We start from the raw sequence: 18,463 nt of genomic DNA, 5'->3' as shown, positions 1-18,463 counted from the left end.
ACCGGGCAGTCGCAGGCTCTGTTGTGTATTCATCCAATTTCTTGGTTTCTTTTCATCGCATCATTCTCAAACCTGGCGAGTATTCACAAAATCCAAACCAAGTATCAGACGAAGTAAAAGCGGATTCTTCACCTAGCGCCAGGATGGAGACGCCATCCCCACTTGCTATTGCCCTTCTTTCAACAGCCCGTGCGTTGAAACTTCCATCGTTGACTTTGCATCCACTGAAAGCATTGGCGACTACATTGTTTGTCATCCTGCTGGTGTACTGGCAATTCAACGCAAGACAACGGAAGCTAGTAAGCACGATGCTAACTGTCGCGTCGAAAAATAGTCGCTGAAAGTCTAAAGGAAGAGAATATTATCGCCACAAAACATGGCTGCCAACCCTGCATGACTACTGTACCTCACAAGTGGCCTTTCGCACTTGACGTACTCAAGAAACAGTACGATGCTCTTCCGTATCAACGCCTTCTCGAGTTCCAAACTCCTTACATAACTGCTGCCCCTACCATTCGTGTGACTGTCTTAGGCGATGGATACATCGTAACTGACCCGGTTAACCTGAATACAATTCTCGACACGAATTTCGATGACTTCGGGCTAGGCTCTCGCCGGATAGGTTTACTTCCTCTACTTGGAGAAGGAATTTTCACCCAAGACGGCCTTTCGTGGAAGCATTCGAGAGAACTGCTCCGTCGACAATTTGCACGAATCCGTGAGCGTGGTATTGCCGCTCTGACTCCTCATGCAGACAAGTTGCTCGAAGCCATTTCACGCGAAGCCGAAACATCTATTGACAGTATAGTCGACTTGCAGCCGCATTTTTTTGAGTTCACCCTTGCTACAACAACAGATCTACTCTTTGGTGAACCACACAGTAGTCTTCCCAAAGCTGACCGCGACTCGCTGCGGGACAACTTTGACTATGCGAGTCTGGTTTCGGCAATCCGGCTTAGGCTTGCAGACCTCGCGTGGATATATACACCGTCCAAGTTCCGACAAGGGTGTCGTGTAGTTCAAGATTGGGCATCATTTTTTGCCAATAAAGCCATTGACTTCTACGAGGAGAACGGCGAGGAAGCCGCTCGGGAGAGGTACTCATTCATCATCGACTTGTGGCTCGACACACGTGATAGAGCCATTGTGCGAGATCAACTACTGCATGTGCTAATCGCTGGACGCGACACTACTGCATGCCTACTTAGCTGGACATTCTTCCACCTCGTTCGCAATCCTCATCTGATAGAACGCCTCAAGGTCGAGATATTTCAGAATATTCCCCCTGACACTTCGGAGATCACTCGCCACCACATCCAACAGCTATCATTTCTGAGGTGCTGCTTCAATGAGTGTAGGTTTCCTTGAGTGCATGGGTCGTAAAACGCGATACTGAATTTGACAGCCCTTCGACTGTATCCCCAGCTACCAGTCAATGTTCGTTTCGCCACTCGGACGACGGTGCTCCCAAGGGGAGGCGGACCAGATGGAAATGCGCCTCTCCTTCTGCGTAAAGGCAACGGAGTAGGCTGGTCTTTGTACCATTTGCATCGACGAGAAGAACTGTATGGCTCCGACGCTCGAGTTTACAGGCCAGAACGTTGGGAGAGTGGGGACTTGGTCAAGAAGGTCGGCGTGGGTGCCGGATTTGTGGACTTTCATGGCGGGCCAAGACTGTGTCTGGGCAGTAAGTTGGTCTGATTTGTGCGTACTTCCCGGTACCTTCTTTCAAGCTAACGAGTTGACCACAGAGGATTATGCGCTCCAGGAAGCCAGCGTAGCCGTTGTGAGGATCTTGCAAAAATATCCTAACATTCGGCTGCCGCCAGGCGTCCCAAATGAACCCGTGGGGGCTGAAAAGCAGAATCTCACAATCACCCTGTCCAGCGCAGAGGGCACCAAGGTGCTTTTGCACTGATCGATTGTTCTACGTCGGGTACATTATGTCTCAGAAGTCTTGCTGGCCTCATGTAATTCAAGGGCTGCATAGTCCTGCTATATGCACGCTGCATTGATTTTGCACACTTCAGTGGACGGAAGTCACAAGTCTGGGGGCTGAGTGTACAACACCAAGGAGTTTCTCCTACGCAGAGAAGTCTGGCAAGTTTGTGTTGATGACCACCCAGTGCTCTGCAGCACTTCGTGAGAACTGGCCATAAAGCGACTGATATTGCACACTGTGCTCAAAAGGCTACATATTGATACTGCCCAGGCGCTAATCATTGTCCAATAAGATATATGTGATAGACGCTGTGCTGTCTTTTCTGGTCTACTTGACCCACTCTTGAAAAGTGCACATCTCATGCATTAAGCTTGTGCTTGCATTCTGTGACAGCCACCCTTCAGGTCTACGAAAATGATTTGCAGGTTTAATTTTAGTGCAATTGATTCATGCAATTTGGTTCGTTGCCTCGCGTCGCCACCTATTTTGCAGACGTTGGGAACCAAAATTGCATGACACATTGTGCGACGCCAAAAGGCTACCCTTGTCCGACTTGACAGTATCAGCATTGTCTAAGCTCTACTAAGGACGAGTAGCCCAATTACAGCTTGGTGTATTCGACGTCCGCTAAACTTCCTTTGGGGATGCCTTGAGCAGGAAGTTTTCGCATCGGGCAGACTGATGGCCCTGGCGATGTCAAACAACATTGTCACAGTATATGCTTGAAAGGATTGCCTTGCGGCCTCCATATGTACCTGACACTCTATATTCAGGTTTGGCTAGCTGTACCGACTGGCACATTGCACTCACATTACCTACAGTGTTTTGATACATTACAGCCTGGATACCCGAAGCCAAAACTGTGGCATTTTGAGACTGGGATCATGCACATCCAGCCAGAGCCTCGCTTCAAAAGGGGTAAAGTCTCGTACACCAGGGCTATTTCTAGTCAACTGATCTGCGACTCTCCCTCTTCAATTAGCACTGGGCCAATATTACGCGGCGATAGCGGCGGTCTACCAGTTATACGTTTAGGTCCTTTCAAATCTGTCTTTATTTTTATGATGTAGTAGTTTGGCGGTCGCTAAGACACATTCTTTACAACGTTCCAGGGAGATTTCAACCACATGCGACACGGAAAGTACTAGGGTCGCACATTCAGCCGGTAGCTCATTTCAAGGATACCCTCGACGTCAATTGTGCCCATTGCAAAGGCGCAATATTCTACTCAAGCAGCAAGCCTATAACTATAGTTTCTCCAATGTCAGAAGACGACGATCTCGCACCGAATATCATTACATATATTGGTGTACCACTGGCAGTTCTTGGTGTGCTTCCCATACTGTACAATGTCGTCAGAACCACCAACTTATATTTCACGGTCAAAGCCCGACTGAAGCCATCGAGGAAGCTTGATAAGGATATCGAGCTGACGAACGATTACTTTGGCGGGGAGGTCGAAGTGAGATTAAGAACGTTTCGTGTCATGCCATTGAAGCGGGAAGATCCGCTGTACTGGAAGATTTCAAATCAACAGCAGCTCACAGGCGGCTCTTGGGGGATTTTCAACTGGAGATATCTTCCAGCAGGGCAGATGTCTCAACGTCTCAAGTCTGCAAACCAGCTGAGACAATTTCAAGTGGAAGTAGCTTTCAGGGAACTCATCTACTACTTTCTTGACTTAGGCGCTGTTCCCGATTCACAAGGCTGGAAAGCTCTTCGATCCAATGGTATTTGGACAACTGTAGATACTGCCCTGATGGTATCGTTAGATGGACTACGACATCCAGTGCTTACTATTGCGTCTTTGAACATCTCAAGTCTAGATGGAAGGCTTTCGCTAAAGGTCCCGCAGAAGACTGGCTCTTTGATGAAACGATATAACAATTTTGCGACTCCTGCAGCCCCGGACTGGGCCAAACTGGACATAAAAAAAGTCTATCCCTCTGAGGAGAGGAACCCCATCGGAAGGAGGGCCGAGGATCCAGACAAGCAGATCTTTGAGTTTCAGCGTTCCTCAAAGTCTGAAACCACGACTATACCACATCTCACAGTAGTAGCAGATTCAGCAAAAAGTGAAGAAAATGGCCTAAGGTTCCGTATCGAAGCTAGTGGAAGCATTGTCGTAAATGATCAAACCATAGACATTGAACACTTAGCATCCCGCCGCAGAAGCCCAACGATCTCGTGGTTTGCTTGTCTTTTCACATCTTACGCCGCTAGCCAGCGAGTCTTGACAAAATACCATATACCGGAAGATGTCGTCAACTTCGCTCAGTCATGTTCAATCCCATCTGGCGTACTAGTTATCCTTGGTGTCGTGGATAGTAAGGAAGTCCCCGAATGGGAGACGACCCGCCGGCAAAATCCCGTACCTTTGGGGCACATGCGGCAGCCTTCAAATCTCCCGTCGACACAGAGGACGAAAGCCGAAGTAGACGGCCTAGTGCAGCAATGTGAGTTCACCATGTGCTATAACTATCGGTGCTCTGGCTGACGAGATACCAGGGGCAGAACAACATCTTCAGAAACTCGACCAACATGATGAACGGATGTCGCAAGCGTTGCAGAGCAAGACGTGGGACGTAGGGATCATTGCTCACCACGGCTTGCGGTGGCTCAGCAAGCGGTTAGGCCCTGCGCACCTGCGTGAAAACCTAGTGGCCTTGATACTTGGTCGTATCGTCGACGAACCGCAGCTGGCTGAATCAATTGAGGCTATGCTAGATCGGTGGAATGAATGGTCGGATACAGGCGGAATGAAACAGTCGGACTTAAGGTACCTTCAGGCGGATGAGAAGAACCTCGAAATCTTTTTGTTCTCCTCACTCTTGATTGTTACGGTCAGAAACTATGAAGGTACATTGATTCAGGATATACACAAATGTTTTGATACTTGGGAGAGTGTGAGACTTGGCTAGTCATTGAATTGTAGCAGATACTACCAGAATGTAACCTTCCGCACGTGGAAGTGGTGCGTGCATAGCGGCCTAGGCTGCTATTCAACAACACCAAAGTACAACTGATTATCTAATCAAAAACATAAGAGATCATATCCACAAACTTTTATATCTGCGTAACACACATCTCATACCCGGGCAGCTCTGCACATCATACTACTGGAATACTCACACCAACGCCATGACATCTCAAAAAGGCGAAACACTTCGCTCAATTCTCAGTCACGACCAGACATGGTGGCAAGGCGATTATCAAATATTTCTCGAATTTCACGAAGACAGAACGGGCAAGGTACCTACCTGCTCCTTGCTCCCTCCCGTGCAAGATTCCGAACATATAGAGCTCTGTGACATTCAAGAACAGTGCGCCCACCATCAATAGAGCGATGGTAATCTCAGGGTATATATTCGTTGCCACAAGCTCCTAACACGCTATCCAAATACACTGCGCTGCAGAACTGGTCTGCCGGATCGCCACAGAATTCGACTGGACATGCCCCAACCCTCACGTACTAAACCAGATCCTGGTCCTCGGCCCCGAATCAGGCCGCGTGAGCGCAGAAGTGCATACCCTGACCGACTTCGAGATCGAGATCACACTCACAACTCGTCGTTACACGGGTGCCGCCTACGACGGGCGGAGAATGAACGAGGATTTATTGGGAGACGAAGCCTTCCAGTCGAAGAAGTTCATCGTCGGATTGTGTGGCAAAATGGACGACCATAGATGGCCAAAGTGTACGGGGAGCACTCCGTACACTAAGGCGACGAGCTCTCGGATCACCTAATTCGGGAAGTGGTGAGCACGTGACTTAGCCAGTGGGTATATGCCCACTTTCTGTACACCGATATTCTCTTTTGTAGACTTTGACTTCTATATACTACTTGACAGTACCTATACTATCATTTCACGCTTGGAGCGTTACACTTGCGATCCCACGCTCATACGAGCGCCCTATTCACTATCCTATGCTCGAGTAGATTCAGGCTCTTCCTTTCAGTGCATCATAACAAACCTTCACTACAACAGTGTTCTATATCAACTGTAGAAACTGTCATAGATTGGAGGAAGGCAAGTTCCGCACGCCTCTGGACGTGAAGTGTAAGGCCCACATGTCGGAGTTTACGCAGAGGTATGGGTATCGATTGGTGTTTCGCAAGTCGCCACTTCCGCCGAGAGGGGAGTGGAGAGACGCGGAAGATGCAGGCATAAATTCGATGAGGATGTGGGAAATTCGGGAGTCTGTCAAGCGGGAGTCACCTGAGAGGGGTCCGGAGGGCATATGGGGCAGCTGTATTGTTTGCTAACATGTCGCTGGAAAACGTATGTCTAGCTATCTAATGCTAGATTTGGGGAGCCATAGCGCATAGAGTTCTACATGTTTGACGGTGTCCACTGGATGAAGCAGTTGGCACAAGATTTAGGTCACGATGGTGATCTTGCAGGGAAAGGTAATTAAAGGTTTAGTATAAATTCGTAAAGCCGACTCACATTCAACTGACCCCAACAACTCCTAAAAACTAGCTCTAAAAATGCAGGCAGCAATCTTTTGACAAAGTAGCGGGGTGTTATCCATGGGTTGAAATCAAATGCCAGACTACGCACGCCGCCGGGTCGTGTTCTCCAGCGGTGAGTTAAAATCAGATACCAAACTACAAAACAGATGCCCCGCAGGAATTATTGGCTACCATCCATTGCCAAATCAAACGCTGAAAACAAGGTGTTCATCTGCTGGACTACTGGGGACGGCGAAAGGGATCAAAGCCCTCGAGGACCTCAATATCATCTAGGCCGCCGTGAAACTGCAGATCGTCCATCTGATCGATGAGAGAGGCAGTATCCCAAGTATCATCTACGACCACAGCCCGCTCGCTCTCGTAGTTCTCGATGACCTCAAAGTCATCCACCTCAGTTACCTCTACCGGCTCCTCCTCGACAACTTCGGCATTGCCTGTGAAATGCTCGAGCGCCTCGTGCAGCTCTCCGATGGCCAGCTCCATGTTTCGGATGTCACGCCGGCAATCCTCGCGCTGCATATGCGTTGCCATGAGTTCAATCTTGAGGTTCGCCTTCTCGGAGATCAGGTCTCGAACCTGCGCCTCGAGCACCTCGACCTGCTCGGCGCGGCTCTCCCGAGCCTCGCGAGCCTCGTCCTTTAGCACCTCGATCGTCTTGCTCTGGGAGTCGGCTAGTGCGCCCAGGTTGTGCGTCGTGTCTCGGAGGTCTGAGATCTGTGTTTCCAGATCCCAGCAGTCATGCTGGTGCAGCGCCTGCAGGCCGCGGATGGTCTGCTGGGCTCGGGCGCTGCTCTCGTTGAATCGGCGGGAGCAGCTGCGCAGCTGCTGGTCCACGTCTGTGGCGCGGCTGTTGGCATAGTTGGCCTCCCTCTGCACCTTTGCGGCCAAGTTCCGCGCTGCCTGGCAGGCGTTGCTGGACTCGTCGAGGGCGGCCTTGAGGGACTGGATCTCGCGGTCGCGGTCTGCGATGCCGAACCTGGCGTTCTGGAGCTGCTGCTTCAGATCAGTGTTCGCCTCGATGGTCTGGTTGAGAAACCTCTCTTTCACCGCATTGGCCGAGACCTGTCCCTCGAGGCGCATGACCTGCTGGTCCAGCTTGTAGGCCTGGTTGTGAGCCTCGGTGTTCTTGAGCTCGAGCTTCTCGATCTCGGCTCTTAGGTGTACCTCGGCCGTGGCATGGTCTTTGAGAGCAGCTTCTAGTTCAGATCCCATGGATGTGACCTCGGCCCTCAACTCGTTCTTGGATGCGAGTCCATTCTCAAAAGCATCTTGTAGTTGAGATACCAGCGATGTGACCTTGGCCCGTAAGGTTCCGTTGAGTTTCTGTGTTTCGTCGAAGCCCCGCTCCAGATCGGAGATCGTTTTCGCCATTGGAACGCGGCCCTCGCAGTGAGTGCAGTGGTCGTCAAGCTCACCATCATCATCAGATTCGTCGTCATCAGCATCCTCATCAGCATCCTCATCGGCGTCCTTGTTGACCGAATGCTGAACATAGTCCCTAAGCCACACCTGTTCAAGCTCGTCCACCAGGCTGCCCATCTCCTCGGCACTGGCCTTGTAGGACCTGTTCTGCGAGTTCGCAGTCACGAGCTCCGCCGCCAGCCGGGAGATCTCCTCGTCCTTGACGCGCTGATCAGCCGCGAAGGCGTCGAGCGACCACTGCAACGTTCCGACCTCGTCGGTGAGGTCGTCAATGAAAGTCCTCAGGTTGCAATGCACGACGTTGGCCTCGTGGGCATATTGCTCCAACCGCCCCTCGTGCTTGTTGCTGAGCCGGAGCATCTCCCGGGCGTGCTCCTCGGCCTGGGCCTGCAGCGACAAGAGCTCCAGGTCGCCAAGCTCGGCGATGCGGACGGCGTGGGCGTCTTTGAGTGCCTCCAGCTCGTCCTCGTGAGCCTTGTTGGCGGTCCTGGCCTCTGCGTTTAGCCGCTCGACACAGGCCCGCAACTCCACGACGTTTGCCTTGTAGGAGTACGAGTCGGCCGCATATTCGATGTGTTCGGCAGTAGGCGATCTGTAGTCGCATCCGCTGTCTAATTCCGACATTGTGACTTGATGTTTGGAAGACACCGTTGTCTTCTTGGTGTTCGATGATTGTATTGATGGAGGATATTATGAATGTGTTGTATTGAAGAGGGTGGGCTAGAATGAACAAAACGGAAAGAGAAAGGAAGACCAGTTCACCTCCCAGTTTATGTATGGGTCAGTGGCTCAACTCCGAAAATAATATGCGCAGAGATGGGAATCCGAGAACATATCAGCTTATAGGCTTTCAGAGCTAAGCAAGTTTCCGGCGATCCACATGAGTCTCTGAACGGGGATGATGGGCAGGTAATTGTTGCAGCGCAATGTTAGCGGAGATAGCGGGAGAGAACGATAACTTGCATCCTAAGGGTATCGAATTCTTCCATGCACGAGTCGATTTAATATGCTCACTCCGCGTCGATAGGCTTCGAGAGACAAATGGTCGAGCCACGCACACATGATGCCAAGCCCTAGGAGCCAGCCGAGTGAGGAAAGGAGTGCATTCTTCCATGAGAATGAGATAACTCCTTTACTGGTTGAAAACTTATCTTCAACTTGACGAGAGTACATTGAACTAGGCATCCAGGGTAGGCTTCGAACACAACTCTAGGAGCCACAGGTAAGGGTCCGCTGGTCGATAGACAAAGAATATCGGTACAATGGCCATGATCAGACCCACAGAAATGAACGGCGGGCCCACGACGACACATTGGTTATCTGGTTTGATGCAACATGTCATATCCGCAACGTCAAGCTAGTGTACATCACTAACAAATATAAAGTACCCGTGACCCCTTATCCCACCAACCATTGTTATGATTCTGGCAACTTGGTTGAAAGAGTACTGGTGGTCGCGTTGTCTTCCAATTTGATAAGGGCGTTTTGGGGGGTATAATACTGAATTCCAGATCTATATACCACGCCATCCAGATGGTAGAAAATGTGGCTACCGAGCCCATGATACCGTGCATCGTAGGTTCATGACATAATTTGCGCAGAGTCTAAAGATTGCCACGCCGAACTTTTGAAACGTTGATAAATCGAACCAATGCCTTGCCCTGCCTGCATCCCCGCAAGCATATGCATATCTGTGTTGCGCCGAACACTGCCGAAACCCAGGATAAGGAGTAACCGTCATGGATGCAGTAAAACGTGTTACTCGACCTGTTTCTCACATCCAATTCTGCCGAGCAACTCCTTGCGGTCGCTGTGTCCAGGTAAACTCACGCCGGACGATGCAGCGGACCGCTTGACTCCAGTACGTCGCTCCCAGTTCTTAAGGTCAATCGCCTCAACACCAACCTCCTCCTCCAATGGTTGAGCCTCCTCGTACTCGAACTCTTCCTCCTCTTCTTCACCGGCCTCATCGTCACTTCTGGGGTCATCTGCACTGCCACCTCGGATCACACGAATGACGAGCTTCAAGATCAGGCAGAACCATGACAAGGTGATGACTTGAAGAGCCATGAGGAAACTCAAAAATCCCTTGGTGATGCTCTTGTTGAAGCAGACCAAGCCTTGAGGATCCTGGAATGGCTCAAGAAGATAAGAAAGTCCAGCAGGCACGGGGTAAGGGCCGGACATGTTCTTGCCGACGCCTCGCCAGCAGCGGTCAGGCAGATAGACGGGGAGATCGACATAGATGCTCCAGCAAACCATGAGATAAAATACGTGGCGGGCAAAAAACCAGGAAACCACGAAAAGCCCAAACATAATATCGCAGGCCGTTTGGTATCCAAGGTATTTAAGACATTTCGCAAGCTGGCAGAAATTAGCTAAAGCTCACATGTGAGGTTTCGATAATCAACCTACCGGGAAGAACAGATCGACAATATCCATCAAGACCAAGATCAAGTGGCCCACACGTGTTTGATGGTAAGCATATGCGGCGCCGACGAGTGCGATAGTGAGGAAATGGTGTGTCAACATTTGCCAGTGATCCTTGCGGCGTTCTTCGATATGAATAACGAGGACCTGCTGCAGCCAAAAAGCAAACTGAGCCAACATGTAAACCTTCATGACACCATCAATCTCTCTCGCAGGCCAGTTGGTCCACAACTCCTGCAAGTTCAAGAAATAAGGCGACTTGAAATAGAGGTACTACGGCAAGTTTAGTGGGAGAGTTCGTGGGTTTGCAACCGCGTATCACTTACGAAGCCAAGGGGCCAGAAAGCACAGTAGTAGACCAGCAGCCATGCTTGTTCGGCGAATCTCGTAATGTCCTTCTTCTTGCCAATTCCCATCAACTTGGCGAAAGGAGCGAGGACGTGTTCCATGCAGCCAGCTCGAAGACCGGTAAACAGAACGACACAGAAGGCAACGAAGTAGGTATCACCGGTGCCATTCGCGTATAGACCGGACTCGTGGTCGTAGTGGGACAACGTGAAGAAGCGTGTGGTGTACGGCCGCGCCTTGGACATGAACATGTGTGTAAGGAACAAGAGGGCTAGGAGGTTGAGAGAGAAGCCTGGGAAGGGTCAGGTTAGAGCTTGGTTCTTGATTTGACGGAGGCATAGCTGGGTGTGTTGGTGGCGGCTGGACACCGGAACAGCAAAGCCAGAACAGCGCGGCGGCGGTACTTCTTGTGTGCAAGATGACGATGAGACGGCTACAAGAAGAGCAGGGACTGTTGGTGTGGAAGTGGGATCGGTTCACGTACCGGCTTGGTTCTCCAAGAACCAGCGAGACAAGCTCTTCAAAACACCATCTCCTTTCCTCTTGACTCTGCGGATCAAGACTCTGTTGTTCGAGGTTTGCATGTACAAGGGCCCATTCATACCGGAGCTGGACTTGCGGGATTGGACCGAAGGTCGCGCGGGAGCCTTGAGTAGCTCCGGTGTCTTGGTCTGCTCGGGGACAGCGACGGGTGAGGGCGGGCTCGGGTTGGGAATAGCCTGGGCTACCTGCTCAATGGTGGCGCCATGGTGGTTGGAGTCGCTCATGGTGAACGAGGGCTCGGCGGCTCAATTGCAGTCAATTGAGCCCAAGACAAGTCGCGGATGACCAATTGATGTTCTGTTATACGTAGACAGGTGCTCGGCGGCCGCGGGTCACGAGGAAAAGAGGGTATCAAGCAGAGGGTTGAAGTGGGCGGCTCCCGAGTTCGACAAGACTGAAGACGGGCAGCGGGCCAGTGAAAGCTGATGCGCAGTGGCTCTCTACACCGTCGGCAAGGATGGATATTCGTCACAAGAAATCGCCAAGAATACGAATAGGTGAGGTCGTTATGTCGGCGGTGCTCATGGAAACGAGTGTCCAGTCCCAGTGTCTCCTTCAATGGCAAAAGACAATCATCTGGAGTGCTAGCGAGCGGAAGTGTTTTGGAGGGACAGAAGAAGCAGAGCCCTGATCTGGAAATGGTTTGGTTGAATTGCAACAAGTGCCAGCAGTGCCAGCAGCAGCGCACTGTTAGTGGGTTTTGGTGGGTTTGGTGGGTCCCCCGCCCACGCCCAAGCCCAAACGAAAGCGGCCCCCCTTTGCCCTCTTCCCCCCTTCCCCCTTGGATCTCAAGTACTGCTCCGTACTCGTGCTTGGTGTCAAAATACTACCGAGTACTATGGCATGTTAAAATACTACGGATTTGCCTGCCTACAGTACGGAAAAGGACCTATGGAGCTCCAAAGCAAGTGCCAGCTCCACAGCTCATCAGATCAATGCAGCTCGAGGCCACGGCAGTAACCAGTGATAGGAGCAGGGAATTGGTGATTTGCAGATGAGCATGCATGGAAAGGCTGGGCGTCGTCAAGGCGGTGAGTGACATGGCCTTGTCTTGAGTCGGAGTGCTAACTAGAGGCGAAGAGCCGTCGATGATCGAGGCCTTCTACCTCTTACGGCATTCAGGAGAATCTCGAGAAAGAAGGACGGAAAGAAAGTAAAAAGATAGGGGATGAGGGGCAGGGGTACAAAGCAGTACTACTGTACGACTAAAATCTTGTCCAAGAAAAACCAGGGGTCCTCTGCCCAGCTGGAGCTGCAACTTGCATGCCTATCAAGCCAATCCATCCCAGCCAAACAAGCTCGCAATAATTCATCAACTATGTATGCATCCTATCTCGAACAACGAACGGCTTAACCACGTGCAGCAAAGCGCGGCAAAGTGATCACCGCTTTGTTGAGGCAACGGTGCTTTCTTTCCTCATACCAATGTGTGATTGCGCATCGTCTCAATCCTGGATGGCAGCATCTACGGATCCGTACACACACACACACACACACATCTTTCGTTGTTATTTCAAGGCCGCTTATCTGAGCTACAGTGCTCCATGGGCATGTCCTTGTCTAACTACATCTACAGTAGTCCAAGCCTAGTTAGTATGTATTCTTTCCCAGCCCAAAGATACTTTGCGGCTCCTGTTCGGTTTTTCAGGCACGGCACTTTCCTTGGCGCTACAATGAACTCTAAACCGCCAATCACCTTTGGTCTGTAACACATTTGGGGTTCCAGATCTCTAACCCCAGACGGTAAGATCTCTAAATAGTACATGTACATGGTGGTGAGAATACAGTAGACAAGAAAAAAGACATGTATGCAACTTGAATGTTTCGCAGCAGCGAATTGATCTTTTGTGTTTCCTATCACCGCTACCCCGCACTGACTTAACCACATTCGAGCTCATGCATAGTACCGCCTGGGGGTCGAGTCCCTGCTTGAAGTCAATGCTGCATCCTACAATGCTGTTCTGTAGCACCAATTGGCCAGGATCTTGCGTGTGCAATACGTATGGTAAGGAGTATACATGGATGGAGGAGACGTCTTAGCTTAGGTACCAAACATTGTCATGGGGACTTCTTTTGGTAGCCTTGTACAAATCCGTATATATTGTGGCATTCGAGCCTGAAGACTGCAATGCCCTTGCTTGCCATGCGATTGTTGGGATGAGTATGCGAATGTGTGGGAGGTTGGAAGCTGGAGGTTGGAGGTTTGGTTCATCAGCCAGGTTCTGACCTGTGTAGTTCTCCACACCTGCACTCTTGATCCTTATCGTTATCGCGGCGAAACTGGTCCGCAGAGAAAGCACAGCCACAATTTGTCACTGTCACACTTGCTGCTCTGTCAACGAACGCCACATTATCCTCCCGCGTGAAAGTGATGCCATCGAGCTGCTGGCCACCAAATGACGCCAATGACACACAGCCCGGAAGCTTCCAACCCGCTGCTGGTCAATGATTATCAAGTTTAAGTTAGTCAACTCGCAGCTCCCCGCCTCGTCTACTGCATACAGTAGTTAATCTAGTACTTTCCTCGGCCGAGCAGCTGACTTGGCAATATTTCGCCTTCCCATCTCCGCGACCTACAAATACATCACATCGTCGCCAGTTCAGAGAGGGTTCCATCAACAAGTACATCGAGTCCATCATACCGGTCGTATAGAGTATTGCAAACATGGCTAGCACCGCCAAATACCAACCCGCGCCGACGCAGGACCCCGAAGAGGGCACCTGGAGCCAGGCCCCACCGTCCTACCAGGCTGAGAGTGCTGACGATACCGAGCGTCTGTTTGGAGGCGGCGCACCTCGAAGCAGCGAAGACAACATCCCCGATGACTTCAAGTTCGGCGGTTCCGTGGCAGAGGCTACCGTCGACATTCGCAACCAGTTCATTCGCAAGGTCTACACCATCCTGACCGCCCAGCTCATCGTCACCGGTGTTGTCAGTGGTCTCAGCTTCTGGAGCGAGGGCTACAAGGCCTGGATCCAGTCGCATCCTGCCCTCGTCTTCGTATCGGTAAGTCCGACTCGTCATCGTCCCATGTTCACTCAAATCCTGCATTGCTAACATGTCTGTTCGTAGTTGTTCGGTGCCATCGGTTTTATGCTCCTGACCTACTGGAAGCGCAAGTCTTACCCGACGAATCTACTCTTCCTTACCGGATTCACCCTGCTTGAGGCGTACTCCATCTCTGTCATTGTCTCTTTCTACAAGTCCTCCATCGTACTCAACGCGGTCTTCCTAACCGGCGGCATCTTCATCTTCCTTACTCTCTTCGCCTGCCAGACCAAGTACGACTTCACATCATGGATGCCTTACCTCTTCGGTGGTCTCTGGGGTCTGATTCTTTTCGGCTTCATGGCTGCGTTCCTTCCCTACAGCAGCACTGGTGAGCTGATTTACGGAGGTCTCGCCGCCCTCATCTTCTCTGGCTACATTCTTGTCGACACCCAGCTGGTCATCCGCCACCACCATGTCGAGGAGGAGATTGCTGCCGCCATTAGTCTTTACTTGGATATCCTCAACCTGTTCTTGGCAATTCTGCGCATCCTGAACAGCCAGCAAAACAACTAGGTTGGCTTGTCCTAATTAATTACAATAATATTTGTGTCGAGGAACGATAATGAAGGCGGACCGAGTGTGCATGGTTCTGGGAAGGGCTAAATCAATTTTTTCCATATAAAAAAATTCGGGAAATGCTGTCTCCAGAACAGCGCTTGCAAACAACAGGACGATGCATCGACGGTTGCAGCTTGGACGGACTGAGTAGCAAATGTGTACTTTTCGTGGCGACGTTTATGCTTTCCCAACAATAGCCAACAGATTGACCTATTCTATACGTGCTTAATGTCATCCAGCTTGGGTGTGTGATGGGTCTAATGGTCAAACTGTCCATACAATATCGCTCAATGTGAAAAGTACTTGATGTTGTGAGGCCAGATTAGTGGTGCTGATTTGTTGATCGTTTTAGTCTGTTGGCAATATTCTAAATCTGAAGGATGCTCGGCATATGGGGAATTTGAGTATAGATACTAGTTTGACCTACTCATAAAACCAATCTTTTAAGAGCATGGTCCCGAGATACTAGGTCTATCACTTCTCGGTGGCCGACCGTCTTGGCTCGTATGGTAGCATTTCGGCCTTCATTGTCCAATTTTTGCGCATCAGCCCCGTTATCCACCAACAATTGAACAGGGTCAGCATGCCCAAAGTTGGCTACTAGTCTACAGCAATCGGTGTCTGATCATCCACGGCTGCATAGTTGGTATCTACGTTATGCTTTAGTAATTCCTGCACCACAGAATCATGCCCACATTTGGCTGCCCTGAAGTGAGGCGTCTGCTGGTATTCTCGATTCGGAAATTTTGTTTACACGCCCGGACTCAAAAGGAGTTATCTTACCACTTCTAGCCTACCATATTATACCGCAAATATCAATGGCGTCCGACCTTGATGGTCTTCGAGGCTAGGACTCACGCCCTCATGAATAAGGTCGCACCTAGACTAGGGATAGGTCTCCCACTTCGGCCGCAACGCACAATTCGAAATTTTAAGCTGGCGGCTTCATGGCTGTATCAATAATTGTTATTTACATTTTATTTACCAGTTGATGTGTCATGTGAAGTTTTTATGTGTAATTATTCTCTGATATCAATGGAAGGCCCGAGATTTAAGAAAGGCGCTGACCAGATTCGGATGACTTACTTCTATTATCTAATAAACAAGGCTCAGATATCGCTGTAATACGTGTCTTCTTCGCCAGAAACCTTTACTATGTGAATATAGCTTATAATGGTAGTTTCCGGTCTTTTGCTTTAAAATAGATAATGTAAAACTCAGACTCGTGTACAACATCATAAAGTCTGTGATTATATGGTATACAAGAAAAATAATTTTCCCTTTAATAAATGTGTCAAAGAGCATGTTTGTCGTTTGCTACTCATAAATACTGGCCATGAGTACTTTCTTTCAACAATTAGACTGAGATCCCCGAAATTATTACCAAAGTCTAGCAATTTATCCGACCCAGCTTCATGACTTCTTTCAACTTCGGGGATTTTGGTGAAAGTCGCTTTAGCCATGTTCTCAACTATCTAGATACGCTTCTCATCAAACGCCATACTCCCTCACAGCATGCGGTGTGTCAAAGAAGATGAGCTCCTTGATCCTTGGATACACTTTATCAAAATCATTGGCTCGTGACCTGTGCTGGAGACACTGCCACTGTTGTCCGTGAACTTTTTTATTGGCTGGATTCATATGGTTTTATTCGTCCGAAATTTATTCGCAATGACCTACAGCTTTAGTTACTAGCACCCCCATACTGTGACGGAAGAAGACCAACAACCTGCTCGTTTCCTGCCAGATTCACAACTAGTAAGCCCAAGCCCACCGTATAACGGAACTGTCCAATTTCTTCCGTCGTTTGTAGATTAGCCAATATTCCATTTAGGGGGCCAGCAATGCCAAAGGCTTAGATGCGGGCTTCTCCATGAACGAAATTTATATCAAAGTGATAACCGGAACCCATGAGTCGAAAAGCTTTAAGCTTCGAGTTCAGTTCCAACGGCTAGTAAAATCCAGTTTTATCATGCTTTCAAATCCTCTCCAGATCGCGGTTGAGACCACATAGAAACACAAAGCTAAGCAATAATATCAGTGCTAGACTAGGTGTCATCATTATGGGAGGTGGAAGCGGTAGAACTAACTCAACATTTCGGCTTTATCTACATGTATTATTAAATAACACCATTAAATTGATATCATCAATGAAAGAAAGGGCCTACGACCGAGATGTGCTTAGCTTTGTAGTAAGAAACGCCAAGGGCATCGCAATGGAATGAATGCGGCCCCAGTGAAAGCTACCTCTCAATATTCTAATATCTATTAATTATATTAGAATTTGAAGTGTCTTGTGGTCCCTATAGTGGTATATGAGCACCCAAGGACTTGGTCAATCTTATTGGCCTTGATAAGCACTGGATAGTAGCTAATTCCATAAACAATACGATTCATGTCATAAAGCGAGGTCTTCCAATATTCAACCTGAACTTACGCTGGTGGTCGAAGCATAAACAACGGTCGGCGTCACAAACATACAGTCTCTGAGCTACTCATAACTAAATATTATTCGCGCAATAATTAATCTATCGACAAGAATTACTTAATTTTCATCTTACCCAATCTCACCATTTCTTCTCACTGGTATTTTCTTTTGCTTCGGTAAGACGGTAACAGGCAAAAGTATATTCGTTCGCGCGGCAGGTGGTAATGTTGATCTTTCAGAGCTCCGTGAATCTCCGGAGTCCCTTACAAGCAAAGTCACTTCCTAGAAGATTCCTCATCTTGGAAACTTTGGTGATAGCAGCATTTCTCTCATCGATGGTCCGGGTTTCCAAGATACCCGGAAAGTCCCCAGATCCGGGCATCAACCCGAAGAATCTTCTTTCACCAACGAAGAGCATGTACTTACTACTTCGAGCATTCAATAGTCAGAAGTGGATATCCTCAACAAGTTGTTTTGATTTGTGAACGATTGCCGAAAACGGCAGACCTTGTGAGTCAGGCGAGGTTTATTGATAAATTTATCCATCCAGCCGGTAGCAACCTGAAACATAAGTGGGTCTTGTACGTTACCAAGCTGTCAAGGTTGCATTAAACGCTGCACACGCTGTGGGCTCGAGGAGGACTCCATTCATGTTATTCAGCGCGGTTGTGATCCTTATACGGGACATGTATTAAAATGAATTGATCAAGATCCACTGTCAGACATTTGCTGAGTTTGGTTTGCCGACTGTAGGGGGGTCTAGCTGCGGTTTCTGTTTGTTCTCATATCCGGCCTTTACGCTCGTTGGAATCTGATATTACAACATAGTCTGCTAACACTGGATTAATAGAACGTGATATAATTTAAGATATATATCGGACGGATGGGAGGCTCGAGAAGTAGCCCGATAGCTGCGGTGAGTTTTGTAGAGCTTGTAGGGAAAAACAAGGCGATACTGGGAAGATGGCTCCAATGATATAGTCAGGCGCCGTTAGCATTCACATAGATTTTATTTCTGGTCTTGATAGAAATCATCCATAAAGCTATCTTGCAAGTGAAACTACGGCCTACTGGATGGCATGGATGCCTCGTCATGCCTGTAACCAGAGTAGGGTATATGGTTTACACTTACTTTGCCGTAACTAGCAATTGGAACTGTAAGTGAAATCGACAATTCAAATACGCACTTACATCTGAGTTAATTGTGGTTCATTTCTTGGAGGTAAGTAAAACGTTACGATTTCATATAGTATAAGTGGTGT

The 18,463-nt window shown here is 49.2% G+C and overlaps 6 protein-coding genes across 6 annotated transcripts; 4 read left to right on the top strand and 2 right to left on the bottom strand.

Annotated features, from left to right (window-relative positions):
• Nucleotides 1-277: 277 nt before the first annotated feature.
• Nucleotides 278-2,268, top strand: BKA67DRAFT_587639 (n-alkane-inducible cytochrome P450). Its single transcript, XM_046104334.1, has 3 exons — nucleotides 278-1,354; nucleotides 1,406-1,687; nucleotides 1,752-2,268. Exons 1-3 carry the CDS (start codon nucleotides 394-396, stop codon nucleotides 1,916-1,918), a joined length of 1,410 nt encoding a protein of 469 aa, XP_045951347.1. The 5' UTR covers nucleotides 278-393; the 3' UTR covers nucleotides 1,919-2,268.
• A 292-nt stretch (nucleotides 2,269-2,560) lies between these two features.
• BKA67DRAFT_134670 (uncharacterized protein) lies at nucleotides 2,561-3,108 on the top strand. The gene has a single exon (XM_046095030.1). It carries the CDS (start codon nucleotides 2,692-2,694, stop codon nucleotides 3,010-3,012), a length of 321 nt encoding a protein of 106 aa, XP_045951346.1. The 5' UTR covers nucleotides 2,561-2,691; the 3' UTR covers nucleotides 3,013-3,108.
• Nucleotides 3,109-3,203: 95 nt separating this feature from the next.
• BKA67DRAFT_542372 (uncharacterized protein) lies at nucleotides 3,204-6,210 on the top strand (the record flags this gene model as incomplete). Its single annotated transcript, XM_046101106.1, has 5 exons — nucleotides 3,204-4,398; nucleotides 4,451-4,801; nucleotides 5,359-5,640; nucleotides 5,795-5,879; nucleotides 5,964-6,210. 5 exons carry the CDS (start codon nucleotides 3,204-3,206, stop codon nucleotides 6,208-6,210), a joined length of 2,160 nt encoding a protein of 719 aa, XP_045951345.1.
• Nucleotides 6,211-6,412: 202 nt separating this feature from the next.
• Nucleotides 6,413-8,663, bottom strand: BKA67DRAFT_134657 (uncharacterized protein). The gene has a single exon (XM_046095029.1). The coding sequence runs from the start codon at nucleotides 8,464-8,466 to the stop codon at nucleotides 6,640-6,642; it is 1,827 nt and encodes a 608-aa protein (XP_045951344.1). The 5' UTR covers nucleotides 8,467-8,663; the 3' UTR covers nucleotides 6,413-6,639.
• Nucleotides 8,664-9,600: 937 nt separating this feature from the next.
• On the bottom strand, nucleotides 9,601-11,387 carry BKA67DRAFT_527916 (TLC domain-containing protein; the record flags this gene model as incomplete). The annotated part of the gene is made up of 4 exons (XM_046098911.1): nucleotides 9,601-10,206; nucleotides 10,258-10,545; nucleotides 10,599-10,912; nucleotides 11,105-11,387. The coding sequence occupies 4 exons, from the start codon at nucleotides 11,385-11,387 to the stop codon at nucleotides 9,601-9,603; spliced, it is 1,491 nt and encodes a 496-aa protein (XP_045951343.1).
• A 2,441-nt stretch (nucleotides 11,388-13,828) lies between these two features.
• Nucleotides 13,829-14,728, top strand: BKA67DRAFT_542369 (inhibitor of apoptosis-promoting Bax1-domain-containing protein; the record flags this gene model as incomplete). Its single annotated transcript, XM_046101105.1, has 2 exons — nucleotides 13,829-14,170; nucleotides 14,237-14,728. 2 exons carry the CDS (start codon nucleotides 13,829-13,831, stop codon nucleotides 14,726-14,728), a joined length of 834 nt encoding a protein of 277 aa, XP_045951342.1.
• Between the last annotated feature and the right edge of the window lie 3,735 nt (nucleotides 14,729-18,463).

This window comes from Truncatella angustata (assembly GCF_020726525.1).
Source record: "Truncatella angustata strain MPI-SDFR-AT-0073 chromosome Unknown BKA67scaffold_13, whole genome shotgun sequence".
Taxonomy (NCBI): domain Eukaryota; kingdom Fungi; phylum Ascomycota; class Sordariomycetes; order Amphisphaeriales; family Sporocadaceae; genus Truncatella; species Truncatella angustata.
Note: the sequence above shows the minus strand (reverse complement) of the source record. Positions and strands in the feature narration are given on the sequence as shown.